The sequence below is a fragment of the Rhinolophus hipposideros genome (genome assembly GCF_964194185.1).
Source record: "Rhinolophus hipposideros genome assembly, chromosome: 23".
Classification (NCBI taxonomy): Eukaryota; Metazoa; Chordata; class Mammalia; order Chiroptera; family Rhinolophidae; genus Rhinolophus; species Rhinolophus hipposideros.
In genome coordinates, this window is record NC_138069.1 from 40127037 (window position 1) to 40148619 (window position 21583).

General features: G+C 38.1%; 1 protein-coding gene across 4 annotated transcripts in view; it reads left to right on the forward strand.

Annotated features, from left to right (window-relative positions):
- The window catches only part of CPEB4 (cytoplasmic polyadenylation element binding protein 4), a 55514-nt gene that overhangs the window by 25538 nt on the left and 8393 nt on the right, over positions 1-21583 (forward strand). Inside the window, exons 3-5 of one of the 4 annotated variants that reach the window (XM_081036272.1) lie at positions 10470-10520; positions 17937-17960; positions 19709-19882. In XM_081036272.1, coding sequence (XP_080892398.1) covers positions 10470-10520; positions 17937-17960; positions 19709-19882 — 249 coding nt within the window. The remainder of the gene's footprint in view (positions 1-10469; positions 10521-17936; positions 17961-19708; positions 19883-21583) is intronic. The other 3 variants (XM_081036274.1, XM_081036273.1, XM_081036275.1) reach the window with 3 other exon arrangements.

The window sequence follows — 21583 nt, forward strand, 5'->3', positions numbered from 1 at the left end:
GTCACTTGTTATTTTTGGTTTTTCTTCTGTGTTATAAAATTCTGTAGAGAGGTGACTTGCTATCTCATTTCCTGACAGCTACTGAAACAGCCCTACAGACTAATATCTCTGCTTACTGAAAGCCCTTTTGATTATGGAGAAATACAATAGGGGGTTGTCGTGAAAGTCTTAAGACTTTCCTTGATCCTGTTACATAAGCCTGGAACATGTTATTTGCTGACTTTGAGGGAAGCAAACAGTGCCCCCTAATTCATAGCTGTCATAAAAATATCCAGGATTCTCTTTGCTTTCAATTTAGCAACAGGAAGGACGGGAAAAGTTGCACAGTTGTGCCACACAATTATTTCTTCCTGATGCCCATGGAATTTCTGCCAGGATATTGTGTGCAGTTGATTTATTTGTCAGCTGTACAGGCCTGATTTCTGAGTTTCTCTGCTCACTGCCCCTTATTTTCTTCCCTTGCTATTGCCACTATCCTCACTACCAAAGTTAAAAGAGAGAAAACTCAGTGAGTTTGTTGCTGTTCAGCAGTAAAAATTTGTGAAAGGAATACTTTTTAAACTAGTTACTACTTTTTGAATCAGATATTGAGATGGCCAGGCTACCTGTGGGCTTTATTATTTTGTCTAATTGACTGATTCTGAATGTAGTCCCACACCAGTGCACTCCATTCTAAAACCAAGGCTTTGTTTTATTCCGGGTATTACCTGGTAACCAGTCAATTAAGAACATCAGTGGAACTCTGAAGGGAAAGCAGTTCCATAATCTCTTTGGAATCCAGTTGGGTCGGTGCTGGTTGCTGTACATTGGGAAAGAGAAGGAGGAATCGACCAATTAGAGGACCCTTTTGTAATTCTTGAGAAACCAACAATAAAGTGCAAATCTTAATTCTGAAGAGCAGCCATAATTAACTGAAGTATAATGAACCTAAAAAAATCATAACTTTTTCTGGCTATAAGATTCCAAATAACAAATGTCTGGCATGGTTAATGAAAGAGATATTTAAATCAGCCACTTGATCTCTTTATTGTAAATGATCAGACGTTGTTAGCTTATAACAGACTTTCCCAAATCGTAAGAAATAAAAAGAGAAGCATTTAGGATTGTGTTCACACCTGGCTCTGCCATTAGCAGTTATGTGGCCTTAGATCAGTCACTTCTCTCTAGATCTTGGTTATCCTCACCTACGAACAGAGGGATTGGACTTCATGAGCTTTAAATTCCCATCAGCTATCCCATACAGTCTCTAGCATGCTCTTCCTAAGGGACAAAATTGAAGGTTTTGGTAGTTTAATGACTGAAAGTGGTATATGAAGTTCATGTGAGTCTGGGTGTGGCAGGATTTAATATTGAGTAGCTTGTAAAAAGGATCTAACCAAAAATCGAATTTAGTTGGCTGAGTGAGGGCTTTGCTGGTAGACTGCATCTTTTCTTTTTGAGTCAGGCCTAAAAATACTATGTTTAGGAAGCAGGTGTTAAAACTGGGCCTCATGAAATGTTTGTGTTCTCAGTCTGTGCACCACGGGCCTCGTCACTGGTGGGAATTATTTGATGGGGCCTATGAACCCATTAGGACCGAGCATTCCAGGTAGATGATAGATCTGTCCTCTGGGGAGGCATGATGCCCTTCCCAAAGCATGTGGATGCTGGGGTAACGCAACTAAAATACATTTAAAGGTGTTGCTGAATTCATAGGAGCCTTTTACTACGAAGGGTTTCTTGTTTGTTTTGTTTTTGTAGTTGTGCTTACAGTATTCACTGGAGTGGGGGCTTCACTCATTATCATGGTGGCAGCCTCTCTGACATTTTTTGATCAAAGTAGGTCTTGCTAATTATAGAAGGTTATGAAACACTGCTCTAGAGAACTTCTCTAATTGTTCTGCTTTAACCTCCTCCCATTAGAATGGTCCCCATGACCAAAAGAAACACAACATGAAAAGTTTGAGAGGAAATGGTAAGGAGGACAGACAGGAATGGGGACGTCACTTACCCTAGCCTCCAAATAGCGTTTTGGAACTTTGTCTCTGACATCTGAAGCCATCTTTTTGCCCTTTGAGGCAGGTGTAGGATTGCGGGCTCTTTAGGCGACATGGCAGGGTGCAGGGGCATCATATGACAAGCGGGGTGCACCCTGGAGTTGGGTAATGTGGTGGCCCCGGTTAGGAGGGGGCGCCAGCCCTTTTTAAGCGACATGGTTTGTGGGAGTATCCTACATCTTAGCTTCTGCTTATATTCCAGTTTCACCAACATTCGAGTATGTTCCATTACCAGGCAGTAGTACATCAGAGGACACATTTGGTGCTGGTCTCCACTTTTCTTTCTTGAGGAAGACCTGGATATTCTGTATAGGAAGCAGTTCCCAGTGAAAGGGCACTTACTTTTGTCTCTTGTTCTGTGCCCCTTCTGAGAATTATCTCTAACCTAAATCCTTTTATGTGAGTTTTGTGATCTCCATTTAACAATTGAAGAAGTTGAAGTTCAGAGAGATGCTACAGCTTCTATAAAATCGATCAACTAACTGGTACGTAGGGGATCAAGATAGGAACACACAGCCTCTGGCCCCTGGTTCAATAGCTTAGGTGTGTATTGTATAGCATTTAAGAGGGAAACAAACATAAAAAAAGAAATTATGCATTTTTGTCTTAGTATGCTTCAGACACAGAATAGGCATTCAAGTTTGTTAATTTCTATTTACGAGACAGGGTACAGAATTTAAGACCTGTATTATCATAATCTTCTGTAAAAGAGTCAGATCTCACACCTGCTGGTTTCTTATAGAAAGGTGCCTTATTGAGGCTAGAGGTCAAACTATAATAGAATCACTGAGGAAACTTTTCCAAGCTGGCTTATTCTTTTCCCTGATTCACATGTGTATTCCTGAAGTGATTCAGATATACTGCCCTCCCTCCCCACCGCTCTTCACTTCGGACATATACTATTTCCCCAAAAATAAGACCTAGCCGTACAATCAGCTCTAATGCGTCCTTTGGAGCAAAAATTAATATAAGACCCGATCTTATTTTACTATAATATAACACCAGGTCTTACATGATATGATATGATATGATATATGATATGATATGATACCGGGTCTTATATTAATTTTTGCTCCAAAAGACGCATTAGAGCTGATGGTCCGGCTAGGTCTTATTTTCAGGGAAACATGGTATGTGAAGCCTAAAGCTGTGGGAGGCCATTTATACAACAAATGTGTATCAAGCATCTACTCTGTGCCAGGCACTATTTTATATATTTTATATATCAGGGAATAAAAAACAAAGACCTCTGGCCTCATGCAGCATATCCTCCAAATAATTAGCCGATGTCTATGAACAGCGTGCTAATTATTTAGTTTTGAAGGCGGATAAATCAGAGGAAGACTCGGTGTCTTGAGTATCAGTAGGAGAAAATAGGAAGGGGGCCTTCTGAGAGAAATAATTAAAGGTGAAATTCGATCAGGTATGAAATTCAAGCACATTCTTGACTAAGGTTTCATAAAGTCATCAGAATTTATATGAAATAAGTGATTAGAGCCGATGACAGGTGTGCGTGGAAAGCCAGCTAGTGACTTTGCAGATCGCCTGTTGGGGTTTGGACTTTAGAGACCAGTTTAAAGAGTGGCTTCTCTTCTCTCCGAAGTTCTAAATCACTCGCTTTTGGTCCCTAGAGTTTTCGTAAGTGTGTCTTGATCTTCTTTTATGTTCGCGTCAGTGCAGAGAACCATTGTTCAAAACCATTTTTATGTTGGGGCTGGTTCTACGATTCTTGATATTTATTCACTGGTTCTTTTAAAATGGGTCTCTTGTTACACATGCTGTTTTTAATCAACTTTTTGCAAGGTAGGAGAATATTAATTTACTCCCTTGGCTTTTTTTTAGGTTATTTCAAGCTTTTCTACTACCTGTTAGTCTCTTTTTTCCACTTTTCTTTCCATTGTATTATCCTTTTTTGTTTTTGTTTTTTTAAACTGGATTTGGCTGGTTTAATTTAGACGAAAACTGTGCCATTTTTTTTTAAAGCTTAAAAAACTGCCGTTTATCACTGGTATCATAACATCCTCTTAAGGCAAGTTATCTTGTTGCTCTGTCCTCTAAATGTAGCATCGAGAGTCAGAAATCCTCGCGCAAGGATAAAAATAGCCTTCCTGCGTGCTGGTTTGTTGTTGGGTTTACTGGCAGTGGGAAATCTTTGGAATTCCTTAATTAGGTCAGCTCTTTGCTGGTCTCTCTCTAGACATTCCCTTCTGCCTGCCTGAAGTTCTTAGATGCTTTTAGATCTGGCAACTTTGTACCTGCCCTGAGTAGTCAAAGCAATCCCTTTTATATGAAACCTTCCGCAATCTGTAGGAACCTAGCCCGTTGACCTTACTTGCAGATAAGTGTTATTTTCTTTTGCCATATTACAGTCTGTTTTTCAACTATCATATCACAACTGAAAATTTAATTTGAGCTTTTGGTACAAAAAGAAGATCCTCCCAGGCCTTATTAAAAGGAAAATTTTAAGTTGAATTTTCTAAGTTTTCATTTCCTACAAGACTTTTGCTGCTTTGCCAGTTTGGCTGTGATAAAAAAAGTAAGGAATTAGTTTTTTTTTTCTTCCTCTCCCCCAGAGAAGAATTATATCTCTGTTTGCAACCAAGAACACTTAACAAACTCTCATTTCTCTGAAGCTGAAAAATCCCCCAGATGATCACTCCCTTCTCCAGCTTCCAGTTTGGGTCTTATTAGACTAAAAGGAATCTTTCCTCTTTCTCTCACAAGTGGAAAATTGTTGGTTATCTCTGGCGTATAGTTGGGGAGGGGACAGGAATTAATATTAGTTGAGTAGCTACTCTGTACTGGGGATTTTTCTGGGCAGTCTGCAAAAATTGTCTCCTGAGTTTCTCATAACAGCCTTGTGAAGTAAATGGAAATTTCCCTGTTTTACTGAGGTTCAAAGAAGCTAAGTAATTTGACCTTGGTCACGAGATGGCACTGGTCTGACTCTCTACCCTTTTCACTGCATGTTCCATGGCAGAGAGCCCACCAATTGCTGGCTTTGCTTCATTCATTCATTCAACAGCTATCACTGAGCACCTTTCTCTGCTCCAAGCTCTGGGATGTAACACCTCAAAATCTGTCCTCAAAGATCTGATTGCCCTAAAGGAAGAGATAGTTTAGGAATAGATAGTGTAAATACAGTGTAGTCAGTGTCAAGTGTACTGTAAGGAGCATGCTGCTTGGGATAGGGAAGGCTTCCCAGAGGAGGTGAGACCTGAGAGAGAAGCTACCTGGACAGAAGGGTGGGGGGCTTGGGTGGTAAGACATTGGGGCAGACAGTGAGGGGGGCACTCTAGACAGAGCAGGGAATCCAGAAGGAAAAGTTAATGGGCCAGTCATTCTGAATGTCTGAAGTACCTAATGTGGGAAGGGAAATGGCAGTGAAGAGAAATGAACCTGGAGACCTAGGCAAGGAAATAAGTATTTTTATAAGCCCTGGCTTTTAAACCGAAAGCCAGTTCTGTCCCCTAGAGGAGTTTCGTTTAGCCTAAACTCGGTGTGTTTATTAATTCAAAGGGCTCTTTCGGAGGGGGACAAGTTGTCAGTCCCAGCCAGTTCCCCCTTCGTGATATTGCATGCAGACATCTTTCCTGGAACTTGGTTGTATCACAGGTAGGTCAGGAGGTAGAATATGAATACAGATTTTGATTTGGGGCGTTATTTTTAGGTCAATGGACTAAATCATTACAGATAGTTACCTTTATATCACTCGGTGATAGAACATATGGAACGCATTTTTATTAGTTCATATTGATATGTGTTCTGCATTTGTATAAGCATAAAGTTGGTGTTCAAAAACTGAATTGATTGCACATTTCTTGAGCTTTGCTCTGCACCGTCTCGGTCCCCACAGCGCCATCTTGTTGCAGATCTCAGGCAGTGTTGGTAAAAATAGATGTGGAAAGGCAGGTGGAGCACCTTTAAAAAATGATTTATGGCATTCTAGCTTTGACATACTTAGTGAGCTAAATAAAATGAGCAGGAGCAAAGGTAGTAGGAGCATCCCGACGTGTGTGTGTGTGTGTGTGTGTGTGTGTGTGTACACATGTGTGTTGCGTAAATCTTTGATCTACCTTAGCAATGGGCCTAAGTCCATACTTACCCTTTCCCTATCAGAAAATTTTAATAATGTTCACTGAAGACCCCTCCTTTTCTTTGGAGTATCGAAGATTTTATAGTGTGAGTCAATAAAGAAAACTTAGAATTTCATACTACCTGTCACTTTACAGGCCTGCATAACTTTATTTTGGACAGCCTCATAGAGTTATGCCCTGTTGTCATTCCTTGGTCTGCACCATATCACCAGCAAGCTGGCATGACTGTGAAAAACAGAAGGTCATCGCGTGAAATCTAATAGTACTGTAGAGCATTTGGTATTTTTCAGTGTTTGTGTGTTTGTAATGGCCGCATTTATTGTATGGTTTCCTGCCGAATCATCAGCAAGAATATCTGGGTTACTTTTTAGAAAATAACTTGCCTAATTTTGAAAGTAGTATATACATATACTGCTAACATATTAGAGTATTTCCTTCTCTCCTTTCTCTTTTCAGCTCATTGACTAGGGTTACTTTAGTTAGTGTGTTACAAGAGCACGACAGTACATACTGTTCCTTTGAGCACTCCTCCCCCCAGCAGTTAATTCTTAGTCCGGTTGGTAAATACTGGTTCTGTCCAACTCGCAAATACCTAGCATAGAATCGCCTAGTTGGAGTGTGATCTTTTCTAGGCTGTAGAATTTGGTAGTGTAGTTCCCCAGAGTCGCACTGTATCAGTTGCCTATATTTGGCCAGGTTGAGTCATGTCACCAAATATAGTCTCTGCCTTCTGCATGATGTATGCCAGGCTTCTGACTCCAAATGCCAGCCTGGCCTCCAGAGAACATTACTTTCCTGTCATAGCGTCCCTTAAGACTAGGAATGCTGATCAGGCAGTATTTCTTTACATTTATAACACAGTCAATACCAGGAGCCTTCAAAGATTGAATTTTCTCCACCAAGTAGTTTCACTTGTCTGAAATCCTAATGCCCTCCTTTTCCCTTGAGGAATTTGATTCTAACTGTGCCAAAACCTGGATTATGTTTATAGATAGATATCAAAAAAACCAACAAACCAAAACCACAAACACTGGGTGATAGTCATATTTAGATCCATCAATTGTTTTTATTTTACTTTATTCATTTGTGAAACGGTGGTGTTTTAAGCTCAGTGGAATGAACTCATGAATGCTTACCTGGTGCCCAAACAGGAAACTCAAGGTACTAGGTAAAAACAACAACAACAAAAAACTCTGGTTCCTAAAGGCAGCTATTATGTAAGCGAGAGCAGAAAGTTAGTCAGTAGCCGAAATGATTACCCAAGAAGGTTGGCTGGTGCAACATGGCTAGAAATAAAATTTGGCAAGTTAATCTGAAAAAGGGGGGGATACCTTTTGGGGAACGGTACCCTGAAAAATGGTGAATCTGGGGGGGGGGGGAAACATTTGGAAAATACCCTGCATTGGGACAAAGAAAGAGGGCCGCTGTCTCAGATGAGGGAGGGGCTTGTTGGCAATCTGGCCCTGGACTAGGGAAGGCAGACATGCCCACGACAATCGCCTTCCACACCCCAGCGAGCGTATTGGAGCAGACGTGAGAGGAGGAGGATGTGAAAGTGCCGTGGCTTTCCGAAGATTTCCAGAAAGGAAGTGATAGGTATTATCCATGATAGATGTCATGAATGGATGACCCTAGATATTATAATTATAGAAAGAATTTACAGCAGGATAGGGCACACAGGTTAGGGAAACAGTAAGAAAGTTTTTCAACAAAAGGGGTTTTATTTTTTGTTTTTTAAATGTCGCCGCTTATATTTTAAAATTGAAGTAGAAAGCATTACTGATTAACAAAATGTCACAAATGCCTTTGCTACTCAGAGGCCAAAATTGATTCCAGCCTGGCAGGACTCATAAGACCAGGTCAGAAAATTAAAAACAAGTATCACTTTACAGAGTTATACTATGAGCCTTGCCAGTGATTCTTCAGGGCCTGATTGTCTTAGCTGCAGGCTAGAATTACTGCATTCAGAAGTCTGAAACGCAGGAAAAAGACCAAAGCTCACCTGCCTACCTTGGCAGTGGAGGGTGGGGTCTCTTTAGGAGACCTGCTGTGAGGCAACTCAGAACTGAATCACGGGACACTTTTGTGCCTGTCAAGTTGAAATTCTCTCTCTCTTCTTAAAAGCTACCCAAAAGGTGAGTTTGCGATGAGGTAGAACTTGACTTGTTAAGCTGGACCGGCCTGTTTGGTGATTCGTCCTTGGATTCTCATTGTTAATCTTTCTTGCATGGCATCAAAGAAGAGACATTACAGTTCTTATGAAACAGCCATGATTTCAGCCGGTATGTTAGCATTAAAAATAGTAGAATCCGTGGATATACACTGAGAAATAACCAAACATGTCCTTTTAACTTCAGATAGTTCAATATTTTTGTTTCTGTATTGACTTAGATCATCTTTTAAAAAATGTCTTATGATAAATAAAAATGGTATGTGTGATGGCTGTTAGTTCATTTATTAGAGGGTTTTACAGTTATAAAATGGATGCTGTGTTCTGTTACAGAAAATCAGCTGCTACTTTGACTTCAGTGATTCATAAACAATACTCTCAGGTTTTTAACTGTTAAGGTCATGTTCTTATTCCATCATCTCAAGTCTGTGCTTTTTAAAAAATATACTTGCGACAGGTCATACAATCTGGGGTTGTTGTTAAAGCAATTCAGATGGAATTCACTGGATTTGGGTACTTTACATATTAGCATTAAATGTAGTCAATTTTTAGGAAGAAATTGAAATAATGAAATTAATTTTTATCTCCTCCTTCCCCATCTCCATCCCTACCTCCACTCCCTAAATGGTAACAAGCTGAAATTTTAAGTAGAACAATTAACAGTAACAACAAAAACAATCCTTATATTTGATTTTAAATTGTAGGAAAATTATTAAGTTCAGATTTTGTTTCATACTAGACTCCCACGTTTTGGATATGGATTAATTAACGCTATATTAACAGTAGAGAAAAATTTTCTATTTTCACAGCATGAGTTCATTTCTGTGGAGACTATTTAGAGTTGTAAATATATGGATATTGGATTGATAGGACCACATTTTAGCTCTGGTTCCCATAGTGCTCAGTGGAACTAGGAAGTGTCTTCCTGGAATCTTGGAAGCCTTGCTCCAGCCTCGAGGCCTTCGAGAACCTCTGCTTTCCCACTTTCCTTTAGCCTTGGAGAGCCTACTGTGGTTCTTTGGTGTCAGAGGTTAGATTGTTGTTTCCTAATGGGATGTTCGTAATTCTGAGTCAATTTGAAATTGTCACACTACTGCTGATTTATACAATACTGGACTGTGATAGATAATTAGTAGTCCCTTTCCCCTGTCCAGTCATTCCTTAGCTGAGCAAGAATTTGTTGAGGGTTCCCTACCATTCTTACGAAGGTGGGTGTCTGTGGAATATGGAGACTTCAACATGTTGCCAATAATGATTTTTATAACTTACAACCTAGAATTAGGTGTATGGTGTGCATTCAGGAAGGATTTATTGTCTGGATACCCTTCAACTTACATACAAAAATTCTTCCCAAACAGAAATGGTATTCCTTTTAGATGGAGACATCCCAGAGCCATTTACCCCCCTTTATTTGTGTTTGGTTACCAATTTGGAAGATGCCGCATCCTCCAAAAATTTTAGTACCTTCACAAATTCTTTTTTGATGGGCATTGTCAGTGTCCATTTTAGGTCCAAAACTAGATTTTGGACCACTTAAAAATTCAAAGGAAACTAACCGAGCATTTGAGTGCCTGCTCTGCTCTGGCCACTGTGCTGTGTGCTTTTGTATTTTCTAGAATGTGTAAGTGCAATGATAGGTTGTTCTTTACCTTCTGTACTGATTTGCCTAATTGCAAATTTAAACCCATTAGCGTGTCTGTACATGTAGGCATAAGCCTGGCACTTTTCTTACAAATCATGTAGAAAAATATTACTGCTAATTACATACTTCTAAAAAGCAACAAAAACTCTATACACGTGAAAAATTTTTTCGCATTTATGGGGCAAAAAATAATGTGAAGGTTGTTATGAGTTGGTATTAGAACATACTGGTATAAAGAAAGTTACTTTGGATAGGGACTTAGAACCTGGAATGACAGAATAGTTAAATATGAGGGATATTTTATTTTCCTACTTTCAAACTTTTCCCTTTTTGAATGTTTGTGAATATGCTGATTGATATGTCCTCTGACTCATTGCGTTTATTAGCACAACAAAATTTTATCCCATAATAGAACTTTTGAAATTCCTTACATATTAAAACAGTTAATTCAGTTTGGTTATTGAATACGCTGAAACCATCCATGAAAAAAAATAAATTTAGTAACGGCCTTCTTTTACCTTCAGGTCGTCTAAACTATTCATATCCAGGATCCGATAGCTCTCTGCTTATTAATGGTAAGTGCTCATTGATTCACCCCAGTGAAGTTCACGGAACTGAAACAAGCTAGTTAGTACTAGGTGAGAAACCATAGTAGGTATGCTTCAACAAGTGTAGACACGACTTGAGTTGGCTCTGTAATGATAATTGCAAGTTGCTATTACTTTATCAGATATTTTATGAATAATTATTTTGGCAAGAACTTTTTTTAAACCTTGGGAGCCCTGATTCTCTGTCTTGAAACTGGTGACCCTGAGAATAAATGAGACTCCCACAATGATACATGAAGGATGGCTTAATCTAACTTAAGATTCTATAGAGTGACCTTCAAAATGTCAACATGAAAGCCATTTCCATGTAGCTGGAAAACTGTTCCAGGAGAAAGGGTGGGTAATCAGAAATCTGAAACCAGAAAAAGCAGCCTAAGACCACAGGGCTTGACTTTGCAAAGGACAAGGTCATTCACTGTTTGCTGTCTAATGAGAACAAGAAACGTGAAGTTATACTGGTCTCTACAGTGCCTTCAGGAAAGTCTCCTCACCTGTTCTAAATATTCCCAGTGTGCTGTTGAGCTCTTTTTACTGTATGAGCTTCCGCTGAAACAAACTAAAATTCACAGGGAAGGAGGAAGCATCTATAGACAGAAGGAATTAAAGAATCAAAAAGTTTGATAACACTATAGTTTAAAATAATTGGGTGGAATACAGAGGTCTTGTGTACTTCTTTTCTACTCATTTACGATTAAGTGGATTTCAAATCTTTGCGCTCATGGTGCCTTCCATTTGCCTAAATGCATCTTCAGTCCACCGCTTCTAAGTGTTCTTGACTGAGTAGCTGTACTCTCGTCATTCCAAAGACAAAGCAAAAAAAACCCAAACAAACAAAAAATCTACTCTTTGTCTATGGTATATTGTGAATGGGGAACTAAAAATTGTCTTTATGACTGGACCTCTTTGTGGTTCGTGTTTGAAATCCGTGCTCTGTAGAAGGTAGGTGAAGCCAGGAAAAGTGCGGAGATTTGATTTATGAGAGTGGCTGTGCGTGCAGCAGGTCCTCTGGAGACTATGGGGTTGATAAAAACCTCACTTGTCCATCAGACTTTGGTCCTTTCCTGCTACAGCTACCAGAAATAAACCCAAAATATAATATTTCAGCATAAATGTGTGTAGACTGAAAACTGAACCCAGTGGTGACGGTGGCATCGGATAAGGGTGATAATTTGTAAGGGTTGCCATTGTAGTGGGGCTTTAGCTTTTCCTGTGGAACAAGTTCCAGAGTCAGGTCTGGGTGTGTTGGCAATGACAGTGAGCCAGGCTTTCATGTACTGCTGTGTGACCTTAGGCAAAGTGATCGACTCTTCTTTGTCCCAATTTCCTCCTGAAGTCACTAAATTAGATCAGTCGATCCATCTTTGTTGAGGTGAGAAAAATAAACACTAGCAGGTTTTCCTTAAAACTAAATTCACTCAATTTTTAAAAAAATCTGTTATGAAATTGTTTTTCCTTCACCCCCTTCTCCCCCGTAAATATCCTTTTTTATGAATAGACTCGTTTTTAATGATCCTCACTTGGCAAAGAAACAATAAGTAACTTGTCTCCCTAAATATTTATGTTTTGAAATTTTATTAGTCCACAGATTCTAGAAGGGGATTAGATGGTTTCTACCATTGCATGCATGGAAATTTTATTTATTACTAAAGGTGTACTAGCTGAGGCTAATATTGTCTTAAACCCAATGATGGGAAGATAAAGAAAGAACAAAGAGTTGTCAAAGAGACTTGCTGGCTCCTCAGGCAAGACCCCAGAGTGTGGGGTTAGGACTGCCACAGTCTCGGATCTAGTATTTTTGATCCAGGGCCCCAGAACTTGATTTTGTCAGATTTGATAAAGTGTTAGTTCCTCAAAACCAGTAAATAGGACCGGATGTCAATTTCTGCATTTATATAATGGGGAATAAAGCTTCTAGGTAGACCAGATGCTGGAGTTGACTGATAGACTTAATGTTTTTCTAATAGCAAAGTCTAGATTATAACAGAAGATTGTTTAGAAATTATGAAATTAGAACAAGTTGGGGATGGAGAGGCGTTGAAATAATTTCTTAGTCACCTTGATTTAGGCATATGCATAGCCCATTTTCTTCAGTCCAATTTATGAAACACCTATGGTGGATTGCTTCTGTAAATAAATTAATCTCATTCATGTATTGATTCTGAGTAGCTTTGCTCTCATTTTAGCTCAGGTTTCGGGAGTACTCATATTGCAAATCTAGTGTAATATATTAATTGTGCTTAATGAAGATAAATTCAGAAATCACCAAATACTACTCATCTCCTAGGATTGGGGGGAAAACTAAATGCATGTAAATCATTTAGCTTTGCACTTAGCACATAATAAAATTAAAATAGAATGTCATTTTTGTTGTTGTTAGGAATGTTAGTGCTAGAGTTTTATAAGAAAAAAGACACAAAATAAGGGATTAAGATGAGTTTGTAAAAACTGTCTGTGGTTGAACATGCTTTCTTTGTCTGTTATTAAGAGAGACAACCTAATACTTACTATATCCACTTTTAAATGCAGTCCCTTTGCATCTTAATCCATGCTACCTTTTTAAAAACTGAAAATCAAAGCCTAACACATTGTGTCGCTTTATATTCATTATTTAATTTTAAGACTTTAAGGAACCATAAGGAGCTGTTCTCCCCTGTCCAACATAAATAGTCCATTCTGGCTTTTAAAAGCCTTTAGAAAGGTGATTATATAGCTGCTCTACTTTGTTTCAGCTGTAACTTTCAGAGCTTTTTCTTCTAAGCCTCTTTTGAGTTGAAAGCCATTTCTTGTTTTGTTTGGACAAAAAGATGGAAGAGCTGTTTATTCTCTTTCTCACATGAACATTTGAATTTCGACTATGATTTTTATTGTATAACGTGTTTTGAAGATTTCAAGCAATCTCAAAGCCTTTTGGAAAGAAGTGGGTTTAAATCCTGAATAAATAAAAATAAAAAAGATTCACAGTAGTTCTGTCGCTTCACAGTTTATGTTGGAATGGTGTTGGAATTCGCGTTTATGAAGATAAAAAGGGCTGACTCCTCCAGTTGGTCAAATTACATTTTGGGGACGGGGTGGCACTCTCAATTATCAGTTCGTACTATGCGGTGACCCTCCTATATCATCATGTCTTTTAAATACATTGCCAGTAAAATTCAACAAACAATAAACGATAACTATGCAAAGAATATTGTAGTGCACATTCTAGGGAATTATTCAATTTATTGCTGGGTTATTAGTGGTAGAGATTTTTTTGAGAGGGAATCCTTGGATCCTAAATGTATATGTATAAAAAAACAGTTTAGCTACTTTTTAGATACAGTGTCAGTTTGCTAGGGCTGGCATAACAACTACCACAGACTGGGTGACTTAGAGGGAAATTAATTTTTAGTCCTGGAGGCTGGAAGTCTGAGTTGAGTTCTTCTCAGGCCGCTCTCCTTGGCTTATTCATGGCTGTCTTCTCTTTGTGTCTTCATGCGGTCTTCTCTCAGCGCATGTCTGTGTCCTAATCTCCTCTCATAAAGACACAGTCGTAGTGGATTAGGGCCCACGCCCCTGAGCTCATGTAACCTTAAAGACCCCTCTCCAAATGCAGCCACATTCTGAGGAAGGCGGGGTGAGAACCTCAGCAGATGAACTTTGAGGAGGGGAAGCAGTTCATGCAATAACATACCTCTTTCTACGTAATAAGATTTCTTAAATCTTATGTAACAGGAATATAGTTGTAATATCCATTTTATGGTTATGGAAACAAGACTGAAATTAACTCCCGTTTCTCAGCTAAGTCAGAAAGGAGCGCTAAGCATAGATTGGCTTACCTCAGCTTCCTCTGGTATGTCTTGATTTAGCTCAGAGATGGACATCGTATTAAAACATTAGTTTTCCCTTTATCCAGCTTGGAGCTTTATTTTGCCTAAGAAAACTAACATGCAGCCACTACCACCTCTTTATAAAAGTGCTTATGTGTTGTACTTTTTTCTCCAACCTCCCATTCCACTGCTTTTAGCCCTCATGATTAGCTGCTTCAAAAAGGAACCTTGCAGCAGGAAAAGTTACAGAACAAGAACAAAACATATTAAGTTTTAACAGACTTGTGTGTATTTCCTTTCCTCTGAAGATGTCTTTCACTTAGAAGCATCATTTAAAATATTTGCTTGTCTCAGAGATTAGTAAGAGATCTTTTAAAGGTTAATGTCAGACAACATCTCTTAATTATAGTTCTTTGGAATGAACGGTGGAAGATTGTTCACTTAAGGTTGAGGTGGGGGGAGAAATTTATGAAAAGGGAGGGTATAATTTACCAAGGAGAAACGTAGATTATAGTCACTGAAAATGTATACAATACGGTTCTAGTTGCCACCTAAGGAGCACGTTGAAAGGTCCCTTCATGAAAAAGGTAATATGAAAACATATTGTAAATTCTAAAGTGCTTTACAATTGTTAGCCTTAGAATAATAATGAAAAGCTGAGAGTAACTGTTGGAGACCAACCTAAGAATATATACATACGAGTTTACTTTTGAGAAAAGGGATAATTATTATTTACTGAGCATCTGACTGACCATCATATATACATGTGGTATCACGTATTCTCTCATTAGCTCTCCCTTTTTATAAATAAGATACTGAGGAATAGCAGTCATGCAGAAACTAGTTATAGTCTCTGCCCGTCTCTATGATAGCTCTTTGCAAATAGTGGTCCCCTATGCTTACTATATCTCATCAACATTCTGTGAATGTTGTACTAACAAGCGAGTATAAACGCAAGCCAATCTGACATAGGAAATTCTAACTATTAAACATAAATCTAAAATAATTTTGTGACAGTGATGTTAAATTAAGGGTTGATGTATAAAATAATTTAAAATAATTCTTTGCATCTTTGTTGAACTGTATGCCCCGGTCTTTGTGATGATTGTCTGTGTTTTGGTTCTAACATCTTTATTCTTTTGTTTACAGATTCAATCCTTTTAGCTTCCTTCCAGCCTTTGATTTATGTGTTTTTAACCAATTTACTATTTTGACTAATTCCCCCACATATATATATATGCTTTTTTTTAGTCCTACAAGAAGCGTCAGTTATTTGATAACATCGCCTAATCTGAGCGCTATCCCCTTGTCCTTCCAAACAGCCCTGCTGTCTGCCTTCTCAGACCTGGAACAATGGGGGGAGGGAGCTGAGGTAGGCCCAGTACAGAAGCAGTCTTTCTTGGCCTCTGAAAAACCTAGGAAATTTTAACCCTCACGGCCTACAGTCCTGTTCTTTACAGAATTAGGAAAGGATACTTTTCTTTAGTACAGCATTTGTTTCTAATGTAAGTACCAAGAAAACCAAAAAGGGTCCATTAAAAAAATATAGTAATAAAGTGCATACAATAATACATTTAAATAGTACAAAATAATAAAAGGATAAAACAAGAAGTGAAATCTTTTCTTTCCCTGTTCCAATTTCTCTTTCCAGAGATTCTTGTGGTTGTTTCTAGAAAAAAAGATTTGTGCATATGCCCACATATCTATTTATTTTTTCTTTATTTTCAAATTTACACATTAAGAATCATACAGTAGACACTTAGGCACCTCATACAAACAACATCTTAGTAGTACCAGCACATGTGCCATATTTTTTAAATGGCTGCAAACTATGTATTATGAATGTATCACTATTGTGGATAGTTTGTTTCTTTTTTGTGACAAATGTTACAACAAATGAGAAAATATACTTTTTAAGAGATAAATATTTTCATTTTTATAACGAAATATATATAGTATATCAAAAACAGACATGATAAGTCTTTCTGTACTTTCTTTGCAAGTCTAGCATCCCAGATTAGTGGAATATTTTACTAGAAGGAATTTAATGATGAATAGAGGGCATTTGTAAGCAGTCCTCTAAGGACATTTTGAAAATAAAGTATTTATTAATAGACCTAATAATAACATGCATTGAGAAGTTATAAAAATTTATAGCCATAATGTTTCCAACCCATTTAACACATTCTTGAATCATGTTAGTACTGAACATTAAATCATTGAGGACTTTATGAATCAAAACTAAAAAATAAAAACAAAGGTAGATAAACATATAAATAGTATTCATTTTAATTCTGATGGGGTCTAGAAGATTTTTACTCAGTAGCAGAGAGATGCATTTTTGAAATCTCTTAAGTATACTCTGGTACTGCTTATAATTCAGATCTGAGATATGCTTATTTAGCATTTATCTAGTGGCCTAAGAATTAAAACCCTGACCAGTTTGTGTAATGACTTCTTAAAGATGTTATTCTACCTTCGAATTCAAAAACCTATCTCAGCTTCCTGGTTAGACCTAACCTCCAGCCAAGACCCCACTTGTTCCATGTGCTTCTGTCCTGGGCACTGTTCACTGAACATCACAGCAGCCCTGTCTGGTGGTGTTACCCTGTGATGCCCTTTCCCTTTTTTCCTTTTAAGGTCCACCTCAAATGCTACACTCTCCTCTTGCTGATTCTTTCATCAAAACCAGATGCTCTCTGTTCCTGTTGCACCTATCGCATAACTATGATAGCAAATAGGCATGCCACATTGTCATTGTTTGCTTATGTGGCTGTGGCATCAGGGCACGTGCTGTGTACGTAGAGTCCCTAGCAAGATGCAGTGTTCAACAAATGTTTGTTGGATAGAACTGAGGTATTGGAACAGCTGGGCTTAGAAGGGCCAATTTATTTCAGGGAAAACATTTTCTCAACAGTTTTCTGATTTAACGTTTATGCTGCCATTTCTTGAGTATTCAGTGAAATACATATAATTATATGAGTATATTTATGTACTTCTCTTCTTGGCTACAGCCTACTTGGTGATACAATACCAAACCTTTTATTTTCAACATTTGGAGCATAGTGGAAGATTTGATTATTGACAAGAAACCTTTGGCTAAAAGGAAGTGTATAAGTTGCCTAAAGATTTCATTTGTTGATATTCTTTATTACGGATTAATTGAGAAATGATTTCTATTTATCCTGTAGTGGTGAAAAAGCCAAGAATAAAATATTGTAATATTTACTGAACTGCAAGTTAGCAGGGAATTCTGCGAAAAAATAAGATTAACGTGGTGTAGTTGGTTTAGATCATGTCACATACTCCCTTAGTTTCATACTAGTTAGGACCTGAGTGACAGTTACAGCAAAAGGCTTCCCTTAAAACAAATAAGGTTCAATGTAGCTTTATAGTGTCCTTGAAGAACTTTAAAAAGAAAACTTTAAATTGACCTCTCACCATTCAAATTCTTTGTTTTTGAGACAAAATTACATATAGCCAATTTTTTTCCATTTCAAAAGCTGGTAGATGAAATCACAGTTGATTCTTTTACAATGTTTGAAAGGTTGTGTTTTTTTTTTTCTCATTTGACATGCAGCAAGGACATATGGGCGAAGGAGAGGTAACATTATTGTTTTTAACTTTTGAATGTATAATTATATTTGGAGAGGACCCAAGTTTGCTCAGTTTCTAACCCTGTGGGGAAGGGAGGAGGGGGAATGAAACATAAGTTTGATCCATGCATATGTGACACGTTGTAATTGACATTATAGATGTTCTAATTTCAAGGAGTCAGATGATAGGATTTAGATTTGAATCAAAATACTTTCCCTACTATATTATAAACTCAACTCGTTTATATCTAATGACTTGCTTACTTTTATATTTCTGAAAGGAATTTTGTAGGAGAAAAAAATTAAGACTCTTTAAAAAGGAAAATACAGTCTGACTCATCTCAAAATACCTAATTATGTTAGAGGTTCGATTATACTTGAATACCTTGTGTCTACTTTTTTTTTTTTTAACCAAGTCAGCATAATACATTTGGTTTAAAATGAGATTAGCTAAATAAGTGATGAATCTATAAATATCAAACTTGGGGTCAGGTGGGAAGCTCTAGAAATTTTAGAAAAATTTAAAGTATCGTTTCCTAGAGGTACCTAAGTAAACCTGATTTTTGCCGTGTGTAATAGTTTTGCCTTTTTTACAAGAAAGTTAAGACAGTTAAATAGTTCAGCTTCAAAATGGAAATTATTTTTGAAGATCATTCAGAAAATAGCCTCCAATTTTATAGTCGTTTTTTTCATCTTCATTATATAACTCTTTTGAGCTGTGGTTTTACAGGATAAATTCATAACAAATATACTGTTATTATTCGTGTGTAGTAATGAAAGTTAAAAGGAAGACAAGTGTGGCAGTGAAAAGACGTTGGAATGTTTCAATCATGGAAGAGTACTTAAGATACAGTTCTGGAGGATCCATTAACAAATTCCTTGTCTAGTACCTAGAAGTAAATTGGCCGCCTGAAAGGGACAAAAAAGTGCTTGAGAGATTCTGCAGTTATTTGTAGCTCTGGGTTTTGCTTCTGATTTAAAAGTTTGCATTTTGCTGTTAGGGCAATATGGGAAGACTAGTGACTACATTGGCATGTCTGGTCTTTTCTGCGTATGTATCCTACATGACATGATTTTCAAACAGCAAACTTTGTGACTAATTTTGAGAATTAGCACCTATAGCAGCTTATTATTACTCAACTGAAAACAAAAACAAATAGATCTTTAGCATGCCTAAAAATCTGAACTTCTAGGAGACGAGACAGTGAAGTTAGATAACAGCATGCAATGGGTTTTGATGATCTCCCATTAGTTAAGGTAAATTAAGATGAGTACTCACTCTAAAAATGGACACGTTCATTTTAAGGACATTCTTAGAGGAAATTGTACAGGCTATATTATTTGATGTTTTTAAAAAATGTTAAGTGATCTAGCATCTGACAATCAAAGCCAATTCTTAGTGTGCACGCCTAGATTGCCAGTGGCCGTGGGGCCCTGCCCAGGCAGTGCAGTCTGCTGCCAGCTGCTTGCAGAAGACTTCTCTCTGCTGTACTTCCATTTTACTCACAGAAGTTTCTGGATCTCAGTGGGAGAGCTGAGCAGCCCTCTAGTTAACCATGTACTTTCTCTCTGACTCAGTGGGACTTTAAGGGGATAGGAATTCAAGAGCGTATATGTAAGTAATCCTATTTGTTATTCAGTGGGAAATACAAAAGCAGCAGTTTTGTTGAATCAGCTGTCCTCCTTGTTTGTTGTGCAAGATAATCAGTGGCCAGGAACATTTTCTGTTAGCTCTCTCTGCTGCTTTCTCTTCCAGGTCAGTCTTCACTGTTTCCAATGGAAGATGGATTCTTGGACGATGGCCGTGGGGAACAGCCTCTCCATAGTGGCCTGGGTTCCCCTCACTGCTTCACTCACCAGAATGGAGAACGAGTGGAACGATATTCTCGCAAGGTGTTTGTGGGTGGATTACCTCCTGACATCGATGAAGGTATATTAAAAACAAGTATTAATAGCACGGTACGCAGACTGTGGCGCACAGTAGGTGACTTGTAGGTAGTGGTTACTGGAATAATGCCAGTCTTCCCCGCTCCAGGTACTCAGGTTTGATTGCACTGTGCTCTTTTCACGTCTGCCTATCCTGGTGTATGAGATTAGTTCACAGAAGGAAGGGGAGCAGTGAACCAGCTGAAGCAAGTGGCTGGACTAAAGGAAAAAGTGTAAACATTGTGAAACCTTCTCCAGGATTCTGCGGAGGGCAGACGGAGGCGCTTAACTGCATTTTTGTCTGTGTGCCTTCTGGGCCAAATCAATGATGTGTTTTCCGATTTCTTTCCCACCTTTTTAAGAGTGTTCCATAAATGTTTAAAAGTTTGCAATCTTAGATTAAGCATGAACTTTTGAAAAATACGGCCTACAGTTGTACTATGAGCGTTACATTCTGTTTTTTTACTTGTCAAACCTTTCCTGCATCCTAACTGCCATGCCCTGTTCTTAGGCTGGTGTACAGTAGTGGGCCAGGCAGAGAGTCGCTGCATGCATAGAGTTTATGTTCTAGTGGGGAAGGCAGATGAAAAACATGGAAGTGAGCAAGAAAAGAGCAGAGAATGAGTTTCTAAAAGAAAATAGGGTGGTGTGATACAACATTATAGGGAGTCTTCTTAGAGTAGGCGGTTAAGGAAATTCTCTTTGAGGAAATGATATTTGAGCTGAGACCTGAATAAGGAGCCAACCATGCAAAGATTTAGAGGACTAGTTGTCCCTAAGTATTTTATTCATCTGTGGTTGTAAGTGACCCTAATAAAAATCAAAGTAGCAGACTGTGTAGCAGCTATATGTCTTTGGTTGCTTTTTCCCTTAATCTCTTTTGTCTTGGTTTCCTGATAGGAAGTGGAGGTAAACTAATTAATGTTACAGAGAATAAAAGAGTTTTCTCTCAAAATCTATAAGGTCTAATAATGAAGTTTAATAACGTCCCATTTAGCCTGAGATTAAATGTATTGAGCCACTTTATTTCCCTTAAGAAGATCATTCTTTTGGAAGGTTGAGACAAAAATCGTTTCAAAAAGCCAAAGATTGAAATAAACATAGGTTGTTGTTGTTGTTTTTTTAATGTACAATAAAATGTCTTGGTGGAAGCTGTGCTGAAATTTCCAGCTAGCCTGAATCAATCTCCTTTCCTCAAAGGGCAGAGCGTGGGTTCATAGTCTTCGTCCTGGGCTGACATCCCATCACAGTATTATCCACTCTAGTAAGCTCCTGGGGTGACCTTTTTTTCTCTTTGACTGGAATCCTCATGTTCCTTAGTATTTTGGATTCTAGGGTTTTTCTCCCTTTAAGGTCAACTCTTTAGCACTCCTGAAACCCACATGGTCTTTGATGAATAAATTATATGCCTGCATACAAAAAGAGGAGAGAAGACTGACTCTTCCCTGACCTTGCCTGGGATAAACTCCTCTGTCCTAGATAACCCACACCTTTTTGGAAAATTACTGAATAATCTTAAACAGACAGTTCCTAAGATTCTTAGAGGCACAGGTAAATCTGACAAATTTGGCAAAGGAGGTGGTTTAAACTGAGGAAAATTAATGGGAATTGTGCTAGTCATCTTGCTTTAATCCTTAAGACCAAGTATGTTGATAAGTCAGTAGCAATTTAGGTTGGCAAGCCTTTCTACTATGATGTGAAGTAC